Source organism: Nelumbo nucifera, chromosome 1, assembly GCF_055504915.1.
Source record: "Nelumbo nucifera cultivar China Antique chromosome 1, China Antique-T2T, whole genome shotgun sequence".
Taxonomy (NCBI): Eukaryota; Viridiplantae; Streptophyta; class Magnoliopsida; order Proteales; family Nelumbonaceae; genus Nelumbo; species Nelumbo nucifera.
Window position 1 is genome coordinate 185,858,513 of NC_142649.1, and position 21,723 is coordinate 185,880,235.

Genomic DNA, 21,723 nt, shown 5'->3' on the forward strand with positions numbered 1-21,723 from the left:
GTAAATGGGTGTATCCTGTTAAATACTTTCCGGATGGTAGCGTGGAGCATTTGAAGGCCAGACTTGTTGCTAAAGGTTATTCACAATTGTATGGGGTGGACTATATTGAGACCTCTCCAATGGCTAAAATTGGCTCTGTCCGTGCCTTATTTTCCTTGGCAGTTATGTATGATTGGCCCTTGTTTCAACTTGACATTAAAAATGCCTTCCTTCATGGTGACCTTATGAAGGAGGTATATATAGAGCAACCACCTAGGTTTGTTGCTCAGGGGGAGGATGGTAAGGTGTGCAGACTAAAAAGGCAATTTATGGGTTGAAACAATCGCCTTGTGCTTGGTTTGGGAAGTTTAGTGAAGTGAAGGATTTTGGAATGAAACAATGTTAGGTTGACCACTCAGTGTTCAGCTATGATTCAGAAGCCGGAAAGATTTTACTAGTGGTCTATATAGATGATATTGTCATAATTGGCAGTGATAAATTGGGGATTTAGAAACTAAAGGTCTTTTTGCAAAACCATTTTCAAACAAAAGACCTTGGGAAGTTGAAGTATTTCTTGGGTATAGAAGTTGCCAGATCAAAACAAGGTGTAAACTTGTGCTAAAGAAAATATGTTCTTGATTTGCTAGATTAAACATGACTGTTAGGTGCAAAATCGGCTGAAACTCCAATGGAACCAAATGCTAAGTTGAGTAGTGATACAAGGGAAATATTTGATGATCCTGGAAGATATAGACGGTTAGTGGGGGAGCTGAACTATTTGACTATAACAAGACCTGACACCTCCTTTGTAGTCAGTGTGGTGAGCCAATTTATGCAGAACCCTCGGATACCTCACTAGGATGTAGTTCTTAGAATTGTAAGGTACCTGAAGGGAGCTCCAGGCCGTGGGTTATTGTACAAACCGGGAGGAAGACTTGAGGTAATTGGGTAATAGATGCAGATTAGTCAGGCTCAGTGTCAGATAGAAGATCTACTACATGTTACTGCACATTTCTTGGAGGAAATCTTGTGACATGGAAGAGTAAGAAGCAGACCGTTGTGGCAAGGGGTAGTGCTGAAGCCGAATATAGAGCCATGACACACACTACATGTGAATTAGTATGGTTGTGGAATCTCCTACAAGAAATCGGATTCTCCATGGACGGACCTATGAAATTGTACTGTGACAATCAAGCTGCACTTCACATCTCATCTAACCCTATTTTTCCTGAGAGAACAAAGCACATAGAGATTGATTGCCACTTTGTGAGGGAGAAGGTCCTTACTGGAGAGATAAGCACAGAACATGTGGGCTCAAGTGATCCATGGGCAGATTTGTTTACAAAAGGCTTAAGCTCAGGGAGAGTGAACTATATATGTAACAAGCTGGGATTATATGACATATATTCTCCAGCTTGAGGGGGAGTGTTAGAGCTAGCCGAATAAGGGTAGATTATTCATTTTATTCAGTTAAGTTATGTGCTTATGTGGCAGTTCTAATATAGACTTCCTGTCCCATACTTAAGTTGGGGCAGTTTAGTCATTGTACAATTAATTAGAGACTAATCTACATTATGGTTGACTGATAGGGTTTGGCTATCGGGTTCGACTTTCTTCTTCTTCTTCTTCTTCCTTCCTCTCTACTGGTTTGAACTGCTGAAACACAGCTGTTAAAACAGTTACTAATGGTTTAATTTATAGACTTGATTCAACACAATTATTTTGTGGTTACGCCTTCCACAATTTTGAGATAGTAGCTAATAAAGCATAAATATTAAAAAGTATATGTTCCCTTATAAATTATTGTTTATCAATAATAAAAATCTGATTGATGAGGGTGGGCCTTGGCGCAATGGTTGGGTTGCTCGATTGCGATCTGGGTGACTAGGGTTTAAATCTTGGAAACAGTCTCTCTGTATGTGCAGGGGTAAGATTGATGATGATCAAAGAGATATATACAGAGCTAGAACAACAATTAATCTGATTGAAGGGCCTATTCCTATAAAAGATGACGAAGAGCTTAGAACAACAATTAGATGAATAAAAACTTATTAGCACTCCCATGACCAATTTCTGCTCTTCACCAAGCTATCATTCAAATTAGTTGACTGTCCACCTAACTGAGCTGTTCACTCAAGACATGGAGGCTTTCGTGTCTCTTTTATGATGATGACATGTCAAGCAGGGGCCAAAGGAGTATCCAGTAATCCACTCAATAATCATTTGCCATAGGATCACATTCATAACAATCTGCTAGGGCTGCAAATGTATTGGATCAAATCAGATATTAAATAACATTTAAAAATTAAACTAGAAATGAACAAAATACTACATTATTAATAAAATAACGTTGATATTGTTTATCATGAACAAAATGAATTCAAAATTACTAGTATGAAGCTTGGACCTACCACTCTTTAGTTAATATACAACATCCAAACTAGTTTTACTTTTACTAATAGATACAATATAAGTATACATAAGCATATATATTTAAATTGAATCAAATGGATCATATTGAATTAAATATGGTCTCTTTTAATTGGTGTATGTATTTTGGTCTTCCTATCATTCTTTTGTCTGTTTGATTGAAAAATCTTTTGACCAAAAAAAGAAAAAATTCCAGATCACTCTTAACCTTATCAAATGTGAATACAGATTTGGACAATGGGATACCATTTATAGCCCTAAAACCTGCACCAGTACCAAAGGCTCCCAATTCCCATAAAAGCAGTCACCAATGTTGAACTTAACAGCTTCCTAAGATGATTGGAACTGCCTGGTGCTAAATGCAATGGAGATGATATTTTGAGTTATTTAGGCCTCAACTGAAAATCAAAGTGAAAAGGCTATAAACCTGTCTATTCTTGTCTATTTTGCGTGATTTTTTTGGTAGTTAAATAGGCAACAATTACCTATCCAACAAAACTAAGATTGCATGATTACATCAATTTAGTTTTGTCTAATTTATGAATAGGCAAGTTTTTGAAAGAGTTCTACTGTTCTAATAATAGGACTTATTTTGGTAGTAAACTAGGAATATTAGTTTTAAACAATGTTTCCAAAACCATTGTTGACTGAATGGTTGAATAGGTGAACTGGATTCCTGATCGGGTCTAGGGTTTTTGATGGCTTTAATAGTTTCACTAGGTAAACAACTTGGAGGAAACATTTTTCACAAGTTGATCACTCTGGTTCATTTTTTAGATTATTGATTGTAAATGTTGTTTCCTTATTAGAAGTTATATGTCAAACTTGTAATGGATCAGAAAGCCGACTTTTAGAAGTTCCTTGCTATCCGGGGTTTGGATAAGTGAAACAAGTTTTGGATAAGTGAAACTATCCAATGCTGAAGGCATGCCAACTATAGTTTTGGATAAATGAAATAAATCTTACAAGGCCATTATCCAATGCTGGTCCTTGCTATCTGGGGTCTTGTGAAGGGTGGACTGGATATGGACCTAATATTTGACATTTTTTTTTTCACAAAGTGGCCACTTTCAGATTCAAACTCGCTCTCCTACTTATGGGGTTGGGATTTTACTATTGTACCGAGCTGTGGCCCTTGGTGAAACAAGTCTATACAAGGTCCATGTTATTGCTATAAAGGAGAATGATGTCCTTTTGGTTCTTTTTCTTTGGATATAATGATCAATAACAATTCTTGGTGAGTCCATTGGGGGTCTTGTGCTGAGTTTTCTGTGACTCTACTTGATTTGTGAAAAAAAAGGACTCATTTTACAATCTTATTGGATCTTCTTGTCGTAATTTTCTTTTATTCTTCATGATTCTATTTGTGACTTGTGAGAGATTTGTTTGTCTTGAGACTACATTCATAAGAGCCTGTCTACAGGTCCTGGAGCCAGCAAAAGGCTACTAACATTTGATAACTGAATCTGCTGAGGTCACTCTACAGTCATTTTTTGTTAAAGTCAAAGGGAAGCTCTAATAGTAACCAAATGTGAACTAATGCCTTGGTTCCATCTTCTATGTAAAAAGAAAGGCTTGCCTAATAGGATAACTGTCATATGTGAGTTGACTCATAGTGAGTGTAACACCATGAGTTGACACATGAACATGTATAACCTAAATCAAAACTTTTATATAAAATATTTAATATAAAATAAAATATATTTGTATATATAATTTTTACATATAATACATGATATTATATTTTATAATATATTTTATACATATAGTGTAATATACATATTGTGGTCCCAGGCCAGGCCAGTCTAAGAATGACCACCCCTAATTCAAACCTACTCTCTTGGCCCAATGCCATCTGGGACTTGATTCAGGAAAAGGCATGAAACCTAATTCTTGTATATTGAATCATATTCCTGGAGCAATCAATTTTATGTTGTATGGAGACATATCACACAAAAAGGCTTTAGAGTCCTTTTGTTAACCTAAAGGCTCGTAGAATCTACCCACTATAAGTTTTTTTGTTTTTTTTTAAAATTAGTAACTGATAAATCTTTTATTAATTTATAAAAGGAATGAGTCATTACACTGATAGCAAGCTTCCCTATGCACAGGCAAGTTGGCACCTGCCTATCCCACTAACATTGCTTATCTTACAACTGAGCCCAAAAGAATCGATCCCTATGCACTACTTGTTTTGTGAAAGCATCAGCAAATCTGTTTACAAAGTAAAAATGTAAAATAATCTGTTTTTCAACCTCTCAGAACTACCATTGGGTCACCTGTCACAATCTTCTTGAAATTTAATAAATATCCCTATCTCAGTTTCTGTAGTGCTGCTAATGGTTCTGCCTTTATGAAATTTCCTATTCCAGAGGACCCTGGGTTCCGAAGAGAACACCCATCATAGATTGTGATTAGGGAACAGGATTCTTATCTTGAGATTAAAATACCAAGAGACCAGGGATTTCCATTATAGATTGTGTGCTTATATTTTAACCACAACTCTCCTAATGCATGCTCAAATTTGAAGTCCTGATCTTGGAAATGTTGGATAGGTAACCAGATGGCCTAACTTCTAAGGTTAAACAATAATGGAGTTAAGAATGTGGATACATAACAAAAAACATTGTTTGATTTGCATTTTTGTACAAAGTAAAATAAACTGGCCTTAAACTTAACTGCCTCGTTTAATTTCTTTTAAAATTCAGGTTTGCGTTTTTAATGTATAATTATTATTTTTTTTCAAGAATGTGTGCCTTGCTTTAAAAGGGCATGCACCTTGGAGCTTGGTCACTAGAAGGCCACCGTATTCTTGAAAGTGGTAGGCTTATAGAACCACATGTCTGAACTCCTGGCCTATCCAATTGTCTTTAAACTATATGATGGAAAATAAGCTCAATAAGGTTTTTAAGTAGATCTTATATAGCCTAAAGAAATCCTATTTTTGTACGGGTTTTAAACAGAAATTCTTTTGCGAAAAAACTGAAACAAAGTATGCAAAGTAGAGAACTAGGTCCCAATTGAATTGATTTGAATCACATTAATTGTACATAAATAAATTTTAAGATTCAAACAGTAATCTTAAGCTTTTTAAGAAATGACTCAAATGTGGGATTTGATTGGTATACACTTTGGATTCATGATTCAAGTCATGAATTGCTTTATATATTATTAGATTTTTAGTTTTTACAGTTGTGGTTGTATTTGACCTCTGTCAGGCCACCATTTTTCTATCCAATTTCTGATTTGGAAGTTAGGAGTATCTTTCTGGATAGACTTGCATCAATAGAGATTGTGGAGATCTATGATGACTTGGATTTTTTTTTTGTGTAAATACTTACCTAATTGACATATTTCACTATACTTCCTTTTTGTTCTCCCTGTTGCTTGGTATTCATGTTCAAATTCTTACATATGGTGGATGCAATTCATATTGGCAGTTACCACCCATCATGCCTGATATCAACAGATTCTAACACAAGTGCTGCAAAAGAAGCCATATGCCCCTTTTGCCTTTTCATGGAGAGTGGCACTGTTCCTAGAAATGGAGACATACCTTTGGTATGCTTTTCACCAGAGTTGTCTTTCAATAAGATGTTGAGTTGTTTTAGCTGAACTTTTTACTTGTTACAGATATCTAAAGGAAAACGTCCTGAACTGAATATGTTAATTGAACTTTCAAATGCTGCCAAGGATCTTCACTTAAGGTAATAAATTGCATATTCATTAATTTTAGATGGAGCCGATTGTTTTACTTTTTATCCATGCATCATCAGATACTGGGAATTTTATCTTCTTATTGCTGACTGGTTAGCCATGTTATAATATTCATCCCCCCTCCTATGTTATATACTTTCTGAAATGAGTTGAAGGATTATGTTAAGCATGATTCCATACTGGTAGAGTTCAAGGAATAGTTGTCTATGAGCATATGCATATCTATGACTGGTAGGTCTTCCATCCGCCAATAAACCTTCCTCCCATAAACTTTTACCATGGGTCAAAACCTTGTGGTGCTTCCACTGAATGGACCAGTAAGATGATGGTTGGAAGTTGTTCTATAGGCTGCATTTAAAAGTGTTTGTCAATACTGATTTCTCTCAGATTGTACTAAGTAGTTGTAAGTATTATGTGTGCCCTAAAATAAGAGGTTGGACAAAGTTTGTTCAGTTCCCATCTTACAACAGAAATGGTTTAAAAGACATGGGAGGTGCACACCTGGAGGTGTGCCTCCAGGCGAGGAGACATATGCCTTTTGCATCAGGCATGATAGAGATGTGTGCCTCATGCGCAACTCATGCAGAAAGGCAGGAAAAAAGGAATAAAAAGAAAGTAAATAGAAAGAAGGGAAAGAAAGAAAGGAAAAGCAAAGGGAAGGGAAGGAGCATAGTTGTCAAGGCGACAAGGCGCCCTTTGAGTCTCACCTCGCCTAATCGCCAAGCAGTTTTGTACTATGTATTATAAAATGCTTTTTTATTCTTTATTTTTTGACATTATACTTATAAAATAGGCACTATTAAACTAAAATATTCATTTTGTGTGTTTATATACTAATTTCTTTTTATTATTTACTTTTTTGAACTTTCTTTTCCTTTTTTTTTTTCTTCTCATGAATATGTTGATTTTCTATACTTTAACGTGAACTCTATACTTGTGAAAATTATGAATAATTCTTAAGGAAATATGGTTATGGTACCTAGGGAACTACCCTAGGATCTATGCTTTCTACATAAAAAAATCCATCGCTTAGGCTAGGCGACAAGGCGCCCCCTTGTCGCCTAGATTCACCTTGGCACCTTGAAAACTATGGGAAAGAGGGTGACCATCTTATGGAAACTTATGCCTCCTTGTGCTTTAGAGGTTTATGCCTCTTATGTTTTGAACTACGCCTCATGCCTCCAGGTAGTGGAATGCCTCACGTCACACCTCCATGTTTCAGAACATTGCTTACCAGTTATTTAAAAAAAAATACAGTTAGTCATGCTTCTCCTGTTAGTCTGTAAGCAAAGATGTAAAAAAAAAATACAGTTGTGCTTTAGAGGCTTATGCCTCCTATGTTCTGAACTACGCCTCGTGCCTCCAGGTAGTGGAATGCCTCATTTCACTTCTCCATGTTTTAGAGCATTGCTTACCAGTTATTTAAAAAAAAATACAGTTAGTCATGCTTCTCCTGTTAGCCTGTAAGCAAAGATGATATGGAGTTTGCTTGCTGTTAAGATTCTGTTTGCAGTCTGTCAAGTTATTGGGAGGGTGACAATCTTACTGTTTCCCTTTTCCTTGTATGTATATCAGTATTATAGGAAGCTTAATGGGTTGAAACCATTAAATCAATAGAATCAATATTTCGAGAAGCTTCTATTATTGTCCTCAAATATTTAGCTTTATGTTTTTCTGTTGCAACAATAGATGCTTTTCAACATATGTTATGTTATGACTAACTAAATGGTTGTGGCTGCTTTTGCCAGGATTGATGAAAAAGATATGATACAACAACTTGTGGAGAAAGCTCTTGCATGCAAAGCATGCTTATCAGAAATAGTTGATTCTGCGCTTGCTCATTCTGATAAAGATCTCAGATCCATCACTGAAAAACTGTTGATTGCTTTGAAGGTTGTTATATTGGGCCCATGTATCTTTTGCTGTTAATTTCTTCCGCTCATTGATATTCAATTTTTAAGATATTGGGTTTGGGATTGCTATTGCAAACAGGCAGTGTCAATGGCTGGCATCTATGACAAACATGGTAGCTGCAATCTCGAGTTGGCAATAGAAAGAAACAAATGGAAAATTAGAGTCAAGAAACTGTTAGAGAATTCACAAAAGCCCCTGATCCAGCAGATTCATCGACTGTGGAAAGAGGTATATACTGTTGACACCATATTTGGTTCAAATGAGCTACCTCTCTGAATAACAAATGTTTACATATGAGGCAAGGAGGAAGATCACCCCTCCAATACCAAAAAGAAGAAAGAAATATAATATAATTGATTAAACTAATTTATAAAGTATTAAAATCAATTATTACTGCCACAGGTTTATTTTGATGTTGCCAATTCAAGATTCTTTTTGATACCTAACAAGCTTCTCTGTCCACAAAATGGAGTACTCAATCAGAAATATAAGAAACACCAGTGGCATTCTCATTTGTTCATATAAATAGGTTTTATTTCTTACTGCACTAATTCCTGACGTATGGCTTCATACAGTGGCCTCAACCAAATCTAAATTATTTGTTTATCCATCTCTACTTGTCTGTGTGTGTATTAATAAACCATACTTATTGCTTAACTTAATCCAGATACAGCCTTTTTTGTTGTTGCTCTGCAGTTAATCTGTTTAAGAACTTATTCTAGTGTGTATTAATAAACCACACTTATTGCTTAACAAAACTCAACTTAATCCAGATACAGCCTTTTTTGTTTGAGGTCAGAAGAAAAACAGTCCCAAAAGAATGAGAGGACTGATTAAAGAATTGTAAAAAAAAAAAAAAGAGAGAAAACAAGAAGAAGAAGTAGGAAGTCAGCTGTAAGAAGGGTTTAGAGAGATGAGTTGTTCGTACAGCTCTCTCCTTTCCCTAATCTATTTCATTAACTTAATCACTAACTTTTAGTAATTTACAAATTAGCCCTTCGTTGGGCGGAAGCTAATTACATAAATATAAACTAATGTTAACAAGCCCATAAAGAGAAGGCCCATTAACAGAATAAGACGTAAACATAAAAACTAAACATAACAGAAAACATAAACATAAGCTGTGGGTTATGGGCCATTCGGCCCATCTTCTGTACACTCCCCCTCAGGCTGAGCATAGATGTCAATCATGCCCAACTTGCCTGTGTCATGTTGAAGTTTGGCCTTGGAAATTCCTTTGGTAAGAATGTCAGCTTGCTGTTCTTCAGAAGTAATGAATGGTAGACAAACTTCTCCAGGAGCCACTCTTTCCTTGATGAAGTGCCTATCAACTTCAATGTGTTTAGTTCTATCATGTTGCACTGGATTGTGGGCAATGTTAATGGTGGCATGATTATCACAATACATCATTAGTAGTCTATCATACTCAACACCTAGTCCCTCCATCAAAGATCCGAGCCAAAGTAACTCAGAAACTCCATGGGTCATAGCCCTGTATTCTGTCTCAGTTGAAGATCTAGCAACCACAGATTGTTTCTTGCTTCTCCAAGAAACAATATTACCTGTCACCATACTATAGTATCCCGAAGTTGACCTCCTATCATCAATGTTACCTGCCCAGTCAGCATTTGTATAGACTCCTAGCTTCAGATGACCATGTTTGGCAAAAAGAATGCCTTTCCCCGATCTTCAAGTAACATAGAATCCTCTTTGCTACTGTCATATGTGAATCTCTAGGAGGATGCATGAACTTGCTAATGCAGCTAACAACATAAGCAATGTCAGGGCGAGTCATACACAGATATAGTAGTTTCCCTAGTAACCTTTGAAACACTCCCTTATCCTTTAACAGTTTTCCATTAGAGGCAGAAAGTTTGTGACTCATATCAATATGAGTTGCCACTGGTCTTGCACTCAATTTGCTTGTTTCAGTGAGCAAGTCTAGTAAATACTTGCGTTGAGAAATAAAGATTCCATCCTTAGATCAAGCCACTTCAATACCTAGGAAGTACCTCAGCTCTCCTAGGTCTTTAATCTCAAACTTTGTATGAAGGAAGGATTTAAGTTCATCAATCCTTGTCACATCAGTGCTAGTCACTACAATATTATCCACATAGACTATAAGGTATACTACCAATGAACATCTCCTCTTCACAAAGAGGGTATGGTCAGATTGAGTCTGTGTGTAACCAAAGTGAACAAGAGCAGCCCTAAACCTCTCAAACCAGGCTCTAGGTGACTGTTTGAGCCCATAGAGAGACTTCTTCAGCTTGCACACTTTTCCCTTCATATTTGTACCATACATCCCTGGTGGGAGGGACATATAAACTTCCTCATGTAGTTCTCCATTCAAGAATGCATTTTTCATATTTAGCTAATAAAGAGGCTAGTCTGAATGAGCTGCCAATGATAACAGTACCCGTACAGATGTCATCTTTGCAACAGGAGCAAAAGTTTCCAGATAGTTAATCCCATAAGTTTGTGTATAGCCTTTTGCAACCAATCTAGCTTTGTACCTCTCAATAGATCCATCAGCATGATATTTGATGGTATACACCCACTTATAGCCCAATGGCTCCTTCCCTTTAGGCAAATCAACCACTTCCCATGTGTCATTCTTGTGCAGAGCCTCTATCTCAGTTCTCATAGCATCTCTCCATTCTGGTGAAGTAAGAGCTTCTGATACAGACCTAGGTATAGGGCTAGAAGCAACAAAAGAAAGGAAGGCCATAGGTAAGATGTTTGGAAATGCAATGTGCAGTACACTTTCGTTTACCTTTTCTAATAGCCATAGGGACATCAAGATTTAGGAAGGGAGGTTGCAATGTGGTGGTATCAGTACCTGTTGTCTCTTCAGCAACTGGAAGTGTAGGAGGGTCATGTGATGTAGAGGAAACAATCTGCTCACTCTTGGTCCTTTGTTGTCGGTACAACCCGTGATTAAAAAGAGGACAAGGAGGTAATGGAGGACGATTAGGTTTATTGGAACTTGACTCATCAGGAACAGGAAGGGGAAGTGCAAACAACTGAGACAAATACTCCCCTTGGGAATGATGCTTCTCCTGAGATGAACCATAGAAAGGAGTGGACTCATCAAATGTAACATCCATTGAGACATAACGAGTGCCAGTAGTAGGATCAAAGCAGCAATAACCCTTCTATGTGGAGGCATAACTAAGAAAGATGCACTTATGGGCCTTGGGTTCAAATTTGTGTCTCTGGTAGTAGAAATGTGTACATAACAAGTGCAGCCAAAGACACGAAGAGAAAGAGAAAAAATGTCTTTATCTGGGTAAAGAAGGTTAAAAGGAGACTTAAAGCCCAAAACTTTGGATGGCATACGATTGATTAGGTATGTTGCAGTGAGAACATCGCCCCAGAACTTTGTAGGAACATGTGAGGCAAACAAGGTTTTTCTTGCAATTTCAACTATATGACAGTTCTTTCTTTCGGCTACTCCATTTTGTTTTGGAGTACGAACACAAGAGCTTTGGTGGATGACCCCAAAGTTAGTGAGACAAGAGGTTAGGTTCTTTTCAAAGTATTCTTTTGCATTATCGGATCTGAATATTTTGATCCTTGTATCAAATTGGGTAAGAACAAATTCATGAAAATGTCTTACAAGCTTGGGAACTTCATCACGAGATCTCATAAAAAAAACAAGTATACTGGGAGAAATCATCAATGAACAAAATAAAGTATCGATAGCCACCCATAGAAAGTAAGTGGTATCGCCCCCACACATCAAAGTGCACAATATGAAATGGAAAGGTGGATCTTTTATTACTCAAAGGATAATTCCTTCTACAATATTTTGATAATTCACAAGACTCACAATGAAGTCTAGACAAGTTAATCCCCTTAAACAATTCTAGGAATAAATGACTCAAAGCAAAAAAGGATAAATGACCCAAACGAAAATGACATAACATGACATGACTAAAAAACTGAAGAAGTAGACCCAAAAGCAACTCTCTCAAGCTACCCTTGGTTTTGTCAAGGAGTTTTCATTAGATATATTCCATTCGCCTCATGGCCACTCCCAATCACTTTTCGAGACTTCAGGTCCTGAAAAAACACAATAAGAAGGGAAGAAGGTGTAGAGAAGATGGGCCGAATGGCCCATAGACTGTCATTTCATGTTATGTTATGTTTCTCTCTATTGTGGGCCTTATTCTGGGCCCATACTCTGTAATATTCTGTTTTTTGTATTTTCCTGCTCACTCAAGGGCCTCTCTGTAATTTGTCAAAGATTAACTTATTAATAAGATGTTTAGAGTGTTAGAGAGTGTTAAGGTTCGAATCTCTTACTCTCTAACACTCACTGCCGCTAGCTCTCTCTTCTCTTCCTCTCTTGTTTGCCCATTTTCTGGTTTGCATCTAATCTCAAACAGTTCCATACATCAAGTGGGCTGTTTTTCAACTTGGTATCAGAGCGGGCCATTGCTTGGCGTGTCCCTCATGTGGTTCTAGTTCAGCCAATTACATGAGGAGGTTCTAGGGCTGAAAGTTTACAGTCATCCGCTTGGTTCTTGGAGGTCATTGGAGGGTGCCCAAGTTTCTATACACTTGGAGAAGGTTTCGGTGACCAGGAAGAATCAGAGAGCAAGTTGTTTGGCCTGATTTGAAATCAGAGAAAAGGACTTTCGAAGTTATCTCAGAGAACAAGTGTTCGGCCTGGTTTATAGTTCAAACCAGAGACTCTCTTGCTGTAAGTCTTTTCTCAGTCCTTTGCTGAGTTATTTTTTGTTGTTTGGGAGGACTATTAAAGCATTCAAAGCCCACATACATTCGGCCCACTGTTGCTGGACTGTTTTTCTGGGTTGTTTTGGAAGGGCTATTCGGCTGATTATTGGACTGCCGAACTGCTGAAACTGATCTAAAACTAAGTGGTACTAGTCTCATCTTCATCCCAGCCTCTTCTTGGACCTATACTGAACACCTTGAAGTGGTTTCTTCTAGTTAACAGTAGGCTGTTAACTACTGCACACTGAGTGTTCGACAAAAGGTCTCTTAAGGACTGTGGCCTTGTTTTCTTCTCTTTGGGACAACGGCTGTTGAGAACCTGAAATACCTTGTGATTGGAGGTTTGTTGGGTGTCCTTTAAAGGGTGAAACAGTAAAGAAAAAACTACCACCGAACTGGACTGTCACAGTTATCAAGTCTGAACTGATTCTGTGAGCTAGTTGTTGTTGCCTATTCAGCTCAAACTAAACTCATCAAGACCCCAGTACCTTGAGAAACCTATTAAAAATCCTAATTGGAGCCTTTACATGATGGATTTCTCAAGCCTTGAAAACAAGAATGCTACTGAATATGGACAGATTTTGGGAACCCCAACCGATTCTATGCTGGCTGTAACTATAGTTAAGCTTGATGGGACCAACTACTTGGCTTGGTCACAATCAGTGAAAATCCACATTTGTAGCAAAGGAAAATGGGGTTTTATTTCTGGGAGCAAGAAAGCTCCTCCAGAGCATGATCCATCTTATGAGAGATGGGTACAAGAAAACTACACAGTAATTGGGTGGCTTGTGAACTCAATGCAGCCATAGATTAGTCAGCATTATCTGTGGATGAACTCGGCTAAAGAAATCTGGGATAATGTTGTAGAAACTTACTCCCAAAAGTTGAATGTTGCCAGAGCTTACAAACTGAGAAGTGATGTGAAGAATCTAACACAGGGGGAGAAGTCACTTGCAGCATACTTCTCAGCCCTAAAATCTATATGGCAAGAGATTGATTTGATAGAGGCCGTGACATGGGATACCTCTAAGGATGCTGAAATATATAGGAAATTGGTTGAAAGGAATAAGGTCTTTGAGTTCTTGACAGGGCTGAATTCTGAATATGACATTACAAAGCAAAACATCTTGTCAAAGGAAGATGTTTCATTGTCTCAAGCATATGCTTTGGTCAGCAGTGAAGAAAGTAGTCGGCAAGTGCAGGTTCAAGGGGTCTGTATCAATGATCATTTTGCAAATATGGGAATCAAACCCAAAGGGGTTACAGGAGCTCCCAGTGGCACAGGAAAGAAGGAGGTGGTGTGTGAATATTGCAAGAAGCCGAAACACACTAAGGACAAGTGCTGGAAATTGCATCCTAGTCTTGTCCCTATCCGATTCCAGAAGAAGAATGACAGTAGAAAGACAGGAAGTGCACATACAGCCACAAGTACAGATACAGAGTTTGAGTCTACCAGTGCACAATTGGCAGCCATGAAAGCTGAATATGAGAAGTTTGGAAGGATGATCAGCCAGCTTGAAGGTGTAACTTCATCATCCAACCCTTCTGGAAGTCCAGCCACCACTGCATTTGCTCACTCAGGTATAAGGGCTTCTGCTAACCATGCATCTACCTCAGGTAATCCCAAGACCCCTTGGATCATTGACTCAGGTGCTTCTGATCACATGACCAACCTTTCCACTTTGTTTGTGTCATATGATTTGCTTCCTGGTCGTGACAAAATCACCTTAGCTGATGGTTCTCTTGCCCCTATTTCTGGCAAGGGAACTGTCAAGCCTACAGACTCTACTCTTATCTTCCACTCTTCATGTACCTAAGTTAAATACCAACTTGTTATCTATAAGTAGCTTGACCAAGTCATTGAATTGTTGTGTAACCTTTTTCCCTTCTCACTGTGTGTTTCAGGACCTGAAGTCTCGGAAGGTGATTGGGAGTGGCCATGAAGCGAATGAAATATACTTGCTCGACACCCCTGGCCAATGCTTTGATCATCCCAAGAATGTTGCTTTTGGTTCTACTTCTTTAGAGTCTGTCAGTCAAATTATGTTGAGTCATTGTCGGTTGGGTCATTTACCTTTTTCTGCTTTAAGTCATTTGCTTCCCAAACTATTTAAGGGAGTCATTGTGTCCAGTCTCAATTGTGAGTCATGTCAGTTGTCAAAGCATTGTAGAAAAAATTACCCTGTGAGCAATAAAAGATCCTCTTTTCTTTTTCATATTGTACACTCTGATGTGTGGGGGCCTTACCACTTATCCTCTATGGGGGGCTACAAATATTTTATCCTGTTTATTGATGACTTTTCTAGATTCACTTGGATATACTTAATGAAATCCCGAGACGAAGTCCCGAGACTTGTGAGGCAATTTCATGAGCTTGTTTTAACTCAATTTGGTACTAGAATTAAGGTTTTCAGATCTGACAATGCAAAAGAGTATTTTGAGAAGAGCTTATCCTTGTATCTCTCTGACATGGGGGTTATTCACCAAAGCTCCTGTGTTAGAACCCCTGAACAAAATGGAGTTGCTGAGAGAAAAAATAGACATATTGTTGAAGTTGCAAGGAGCCTTTTATTTGCCTCATATGTTCCCACAAGATTTTGGGGTGATGCTGTACTTACTGCTACCTATCTCATAAACTGTATGCCATCCAGGGTTTTAGGGTTTAAATCCCCCTTCAGTCTTCTTCATCCAGATAAGGATCTCTTCCCAATTCCTCTTCGTGTGTTTGGTTGTACCTGTTATGTTCACATTCCAAGTGTGCAGAGACACAAGTTTGAACCAAAAGCCCACAAATGCATCTTCCTTGGTTACTCCCCCACACAAAAGGGTTATTGTTGTTTTGATCCAAAGACTGGCACCAGACATGTCTCTATGGATGTTACCTTTGATGAACTTTCTCCTTTTTATGGTTCCTCTCAGGAAGGACATTGTCAACAGGGGGAGAGTCTGTCACAAGTTTTTGCTCTTCCCCTTCCTGTCCCAGTTCAGTCTCTTGACAAATCTGTATCCTCACAAAATGAATCAAAGGAGGATTAGCCACTTCATTCCTCTTGTCCTAGTGCTCCTATTTCTTTACCTCCTCGTCCTACCCATAATCCCAAAGTGTATCAAAGGCAGAGATCCAGGAATGAGCAAGTGGTTTCCCTTACAACAGATGGGGCTCATACTCTCCCAATCACAGATGAGATAACAGGTACTGCTTCAGCTCCCTTGGAATCCTCCTTCCCAGATCTTGATGTCCCCATTGCTGTTAGGAAAGGAAAGCGGAAGTGTACTGCACACTGCATTTCCAAACACCTTTCTTATGACCTACTTTCCCCTTCATATTGTGCCTACCTCTCTTCAGTTGCTTCTAACCCCATTCCTAGGTCTGTATCAGAAGCTCTTGGGATTCCAGAATGGAGAGATGCCATGCAGGCTGAAATGGATGCTCTATATGAAAATGGTACTTGGGAGGTGGTGGATTTGCCTGAAGGGAAGGATCCAGTTGGATGCAAGTGGGTTTTTACCATTAAATACAGGGCAGATGGGACTATTGAGAGGTACAAGGCCAGACTTGTTGCAAAGGGCTACACACAGACATATGGGATTGACTATCTGGAGACTTTTGCCCCTGTTGCTAAGATGACATCTGTGAGGGTTATTTTATCTCTGGCAGCTCACTTTGATTGGCCTCTCTATCAGTTAGATGTAAAGAATGCATTTCTGAATGGTGACTTACATGAGGAGGTCTACATGTGTCTTCCTCCAGGAATGTATGGGAAAGATATGAAAGGAAAGGTATGTAAACTGAAGAAATCTCTTTATGGCCTCAAACAATCTCCTAGAGCCTGGTTTGAGAGATTTAGAGCTGCACTTGTTAAATTCGGCTATGTTCAGACACAGTCAGATCATACTCTTTTTGTGAAGAAAAGTGGGTCTCTAGCAGTGTATCTCATTGTGTATGTTGATGACATTATAGTGACTGGTGATGATGCCTCAGGCATTCTGGGCCTTAAGTCTTTCCTCCGTACAGAATTTGAGATTAAGGATCTGGGGGAGTTGAGATATTTCCTTGGCATAGAAGTTGCCAGATCCAGGGATGGGATTCTTATTTCCCAGAGGAAATATGTCCTTGATTTGTTGTTTGAAACTGGAAAATTGGGTGCAAGACCAGCTGCAACTCCTATTGATATGAGTCACAAACTTTCAACTTCAGATGGAACTTTGTTGGAAGACAAAGGGGTCTTTCAGAGACTTCTTGGGAAGCTTTTGTACCTGTGCATGACTAGGCCAGATATTGCGTATGCTGTCAGTTGCATTAGCCAGTTCATGCATGCTCCTAGAGATACCCATATGGCAGCAGCAGAACGGATTTTGTGTTATCTGAAAGGCTCTCCAGGAAAAGGAATTCTATTTGCCAAACATGGTCATCTGAAACTTGAAGCCTATACTGATGCTGATTGGGCTGGAAATATTGATGATAGAAGATCTACTTCAGGGTATTGCAGTCTGGTGGCTGGTAATGTTGTCTCTTGGAGGAGTAAAAAACAAACAGTTGTGGCTCGATCCTCCGCAGAAGCAGAATATAGAGCCATGGCACATGGAGTCTCGGAATTGTTGTGGCTAAGGTCCTTAATGGAAGAACTTGGGGTAGATCATGACAAACCCATGATGTTGTACTGTGATAATCAGGCTGCCATCAACATTGCTCACAACCCGGTACAACATGATAGAACCAAACATATTGAGGTTGATAGACACTTTATTCGTGAAAGAGTCTCCTCCGGTGAAGTGTGTCTTCCATTCATTACTTCTGAAGGACAATTGGCAGATTTTCTCACCAAGGGCATTTCCAGGGCAAGGCTTCAACATGACACTCGCAAGCTGGGCATGATTAACATCTATGCTCAGCTTGAGGGGGAGTGTAGAGAAGATGGGCCGAATGGCCCATAGACTGTCATTTCATGTTATGTTATGTTTCTCTCTGTTGTGGGCCTTATTCTGGGCCCATACTCTGTAATATTCTGTTTTTTGTATTTTCCTGCTCACTCAAGGGCCTCTCTGTAATTTGTCAAAGATTAACTTATTAATAAGATATTTCGAGTGTTAGAGAGTGTTAAGGTTCGAATCTCTTACTCTCTAACACTCACTGCTGCCAGCTTTCTCTTCTCTTCCTCTCTTGTTTGCCCATTTTCTGGTTTGCATCTAATCTCAAACAGTTCCATACATCAAGTGGGCTGTTTTTCAACTGAAGGTTACACTGCAATTTAAGGATTTAGTTAGGCTACTCATAGACATCAAATTAGTATGCAGTATAGGGACATGAAGGACAGAAGAAAGAGAAAGGGAATTTGTAGCCTTGATGACTCCCTTGCCAGAGATAGGAGCAAGAGAACTGAGAACCATCAGCTAGGGTAATTTTATCACGGCCAGAAAGCAAATCATAAGAGCTAAATAGAGTGGAAATGCTGGTCATATGATCAAAAGCACCAAAGTCAATAACCCAAGGGATCCTACGATTACTTGAGATTGTTGCACGATTGGCTGATACCTAAGCGAGCAAATGCAGATGTAGTTGGATTGGCTGAAGAGTTGGAGGAAGTGGTTACACTCTCAAGGTGGCTAATTATCCTCCCATATTTCTCATATTCTGCCTTCATCATAGCTAACTGCTCACTAGCAGCCCTCTCATCTGTAGAACACCTGTCATTGTCTGAAACTGTGGCTGTATTGGCACTTCCGGTCTTCCCATTGTCAACCTTCTTTTGAAAACAAGGTGGAATAAGATCTGGATGCAACTTCCAACATTTATCTTTTGTGCACCTGGGTTTCTTGCAGTACTCACATATAACCTCCTTCCCTGTACCACTTGTAGTCACCTTAGGCTTCAGCCCCATGGTCACCTGGAATAGCCCCTTGAACCTGGACCAGCCTCTTGCTCTCTTCACTGCTCACCATGGCATAAGCTTGAGACAAGGATACATTATCCTTAGCTAGGATATTTTGTCTAGTAATATCGAACTCTGGATTCAACTCCGTCAGGAATTCAAAAACCCTATTCCTCTCAACTAATTTTCTGTATGTCTCAACATCATTTGTACTTTGCCAGACAACTGTTTCCATGAGATCTATCTCTTTCCACAAGGATTTCAGCATTGAGAAGTATACTGCTAAAGGTCTCTCCCCCTGCCTTAGATTATTCACATCACTTCTTAGCTTATATGCCCTGGCCACATTAAGTTTTTGTGAATAGGTTTCAGCAACACTATCCCAATTTTCCTTGGCTGAATTCATCCACAAATAGTGCTGACTAATTTGTGGTTGCATCGAATTCACTAACCACCCAATAACAGTGTAATTCTCTTGCAGCCATTTCTCATACGATGGGTCATCTTCTTGAGGTGCTTTTTAGCTCTTGGAAATGTATCCTCACTTGCTTCTACTTCAAACATGTAACTTTACTAATTGTGACCATGCTAGATAGTTAGTCCCATCAAGCTTGACTGTGGTCACAACTAATAAAGTCTCTAGGTGCTTCCGGAACCTGTTCGGACTCTGAGCTCAACTTATTCTCCATTCCAGAGACATCCATTTTCCTCAAAAACAACTTTGAACAACTTCAAATGGAAAATAATGAAGACAGTAAAAAATAGACACCAAGTACCAACCTTTACGAAACCCTAGCCGCTAGTTGCGTCTCACCTGGAACTCGGAAGCAATGTTTTAAAACACGGAGGCGTGAGGCGAGGCGTTCCACTACCTAGAGGCGTGACACATAGTTTAGAATGCAAGAGGCGTAAGCCTCCTTAAGAGGAGGGGGATTAGGAGGAGGATGAAGAGGAAGGGGGGATCTCATTTTTTTCTTTATTGTTAATAAAAATCTTTTATATTAAGAAGAATAATGATGCATAACATTAGTTGGAAGGGGGGGGGGGGGGGTCTAGGGGGCGAAGCCCCCCAGCCGAAGGGGTAGGGGGCAAACCACTTTCTTTCCCCTTATCTTTTCTTCCCTCCCTTTCCTTTCCTTTTCTTTCCTTTTCTCTTTTTTTCTTCTCTTTCTTTTTCCTTCCCTTCCCTTTCTTTTCCTTTCCTTTCCTTTCCTTTTTTTTCTTTTTTCTTTTTTTTTTTGTCTTTTTATATCAGATGTGCATGAGGCGTACACCTCTAGCACGCCTCATGAAAAAAGTGCAAGAGGTGTATGCCTCTTGCACCTGAGGCGTACGCCTCAGAGGTGTCAGTGCCTCTTGCATACGCCTCGGGGCGTTTTGGGAGCACCTCACCTGGAGGCGCGCCTCTAGGTGTATGCCCGGAAGAAATAGGAAAACTGGAGCCGCTCCCTGTAGGCTTCAGTGAACTGTACTAGGTATGGATCGATCTTCAAGAAAATGAAAGGGGACCCTTTCAGTCACTGAGCATCAAGGTAAATCTCCCTGTGGGACCCGCAATCAGAACTCTCCAGTTGATTAGGGTTTTGGGCAAAAATCTCCGAAGACTATCAGAATAGTGAACTAGACATCTTCCTTTTCTCCAAAAAACCACCACCAACTGGGCTGAATACTTTCTTCAATCACTCATTCGATTCAGCTCTCCATACACACTTTGTATGGGAAAAAAAGAAAAAAAAAAGGAGAAAGGAAGAAAAAGGGGACCTGCTCTGATACCAGGAAGAAAAACAGTCCCAAAAGAATGAGAGGACTGATTAAAGAATTGTAAAAAAAAAAAGAGAAAACGGCAAGAAGTAGAAGTTGGCTGTGAGAAGGGTTTAGAGAGATGAGTTGTTTGTACAGATCTCTCCTTTCCCTAATCTATTTTATTAACTTAATCACCAACTTTTAGTAATTTATAAGTTAGCCCTTGGTTGGGCGGCAGCTAATTACATAAACGTAAACTAATGTTAACAAGCCATTAAAGAGAAGGCCCATTAACAGAATAAGACATAAACATAAAAACTAAACATAACAGAAAACACAAACACAAGCTGTGGGTTATGGGCCATTCGGCTCATCTTCTCTACAAGGTCTGAAGTTAATTTGTTTAAGAACTTATTCTTATTGGAATTAGAACATTAAAGAAGTGAACCTAAATTGACATCCTAATCTCAATTTAGGATTTATGCTTCACTTGAAGTGCAAATGATTTGTTATGTTTTTTGAGGCAACCCCTCATCCTCGCATTTGCAAATAAGTTCATCTAAATACCACTGATTTAATTGACACACACACAACCAAAAGAAGCTTAGAATGCTAAATAACAACTGTTAATGCTGAAAGCAGGGATTGGCTATAAGCATACCATCTGAGGATCAATTCATGAAAAAACTTGTAGAAGTAAAGAGCATAGGCATGATATGGGCAGATCGTGCCAAGAAGGTTTGTTGCACCTCTATTGGTATCTTCTATATTAATCCACTTTCTTATTATGCATTTTTGAAAATGGGACATGTCCGCTTTTCTGCAGGTTGCAATGGATTCTGGTGCACTTGGATTGGATAAAGTATTTAAACTTATTACAGAGGGTGAAAATTTACCAGTCTACTTTGAAAAGGAGCTTAAGGTAACTCTATTATTGGTGCATGTAGTCTTTGTTGACTGTGTCTGATGGGTCTTGTTTTGCTTGGTGGCTGCAGTTATTAAGAGCCCGAAGTGCACTTCACTGTATCTGTCGGAAACCATATGACCAGAGAGCCATGATTGCTTGCAATAGGTGTGACGAGTGGTACCACTTTGATTGTGTTAATCTCCATCCACCACCACCAAAGACTTATCTCTGCCCTGCATGTGAACCATGTTCAGAAGAAGCCATGCCTTTGTCAGCAGTGACGAAATATGAGGAGCGGTAAGGTTCAACATAGTTTTTTCCATTAATACAGTATCTGTATCCTGTCTCTGTTCAATCTGCATTTTGACATGCTTTAAATATCACCAAACTGAAATTTCAGTTTTGAAAATACTCACT

The 21,723-nt window shown here is 39.0% G+C and overlaps 1 protein-coding gene across 4 annotated transcripts in view; it reads left to right on the forward strand.

Annotated features, from left to right (window-relative positions):
• The window catches only part of LOC104596082 (transcription factor jumonji (jmjC) domain-containing protein), a 122,490-nt gene that overhangs the window by 84,664 nt on the left and 16,103 nt on the right, over positions 1-21,723 (forward strand). For all 4 annotated transcript variants that reach the window (XM_088895608.1, XM_010257101.3, XM_010257104.3 and 1 more), the window contains 7 exons: positions 5,850-5,970; positions 6,043-6,116; positions 7,875-8,019; positions 8,119-8,268; positions 21,042-21,137; positions 21,226-21,321; positions 21,395-21,603. In XM_088895608.1, coding sequence (XP_088751734.1) covers positions 5,850-5,970; positions 6,043-6,116; positions 7,875-8,019; positions 8,119-8,268; positions 21,042-21,137; positions 21,226-21,321; positions 21,395-21,603 — 891 coding nt within the window. The remainder of the gene's footprint in view (positions 1-5,849; positions 5,971-6,042; positions 6,117-7,874; positions 8,020-8,118; positions 8,269-21,041; positions 21,138-21,225; positions 21,322-21,394; positions 21,604-21,723) is intronic.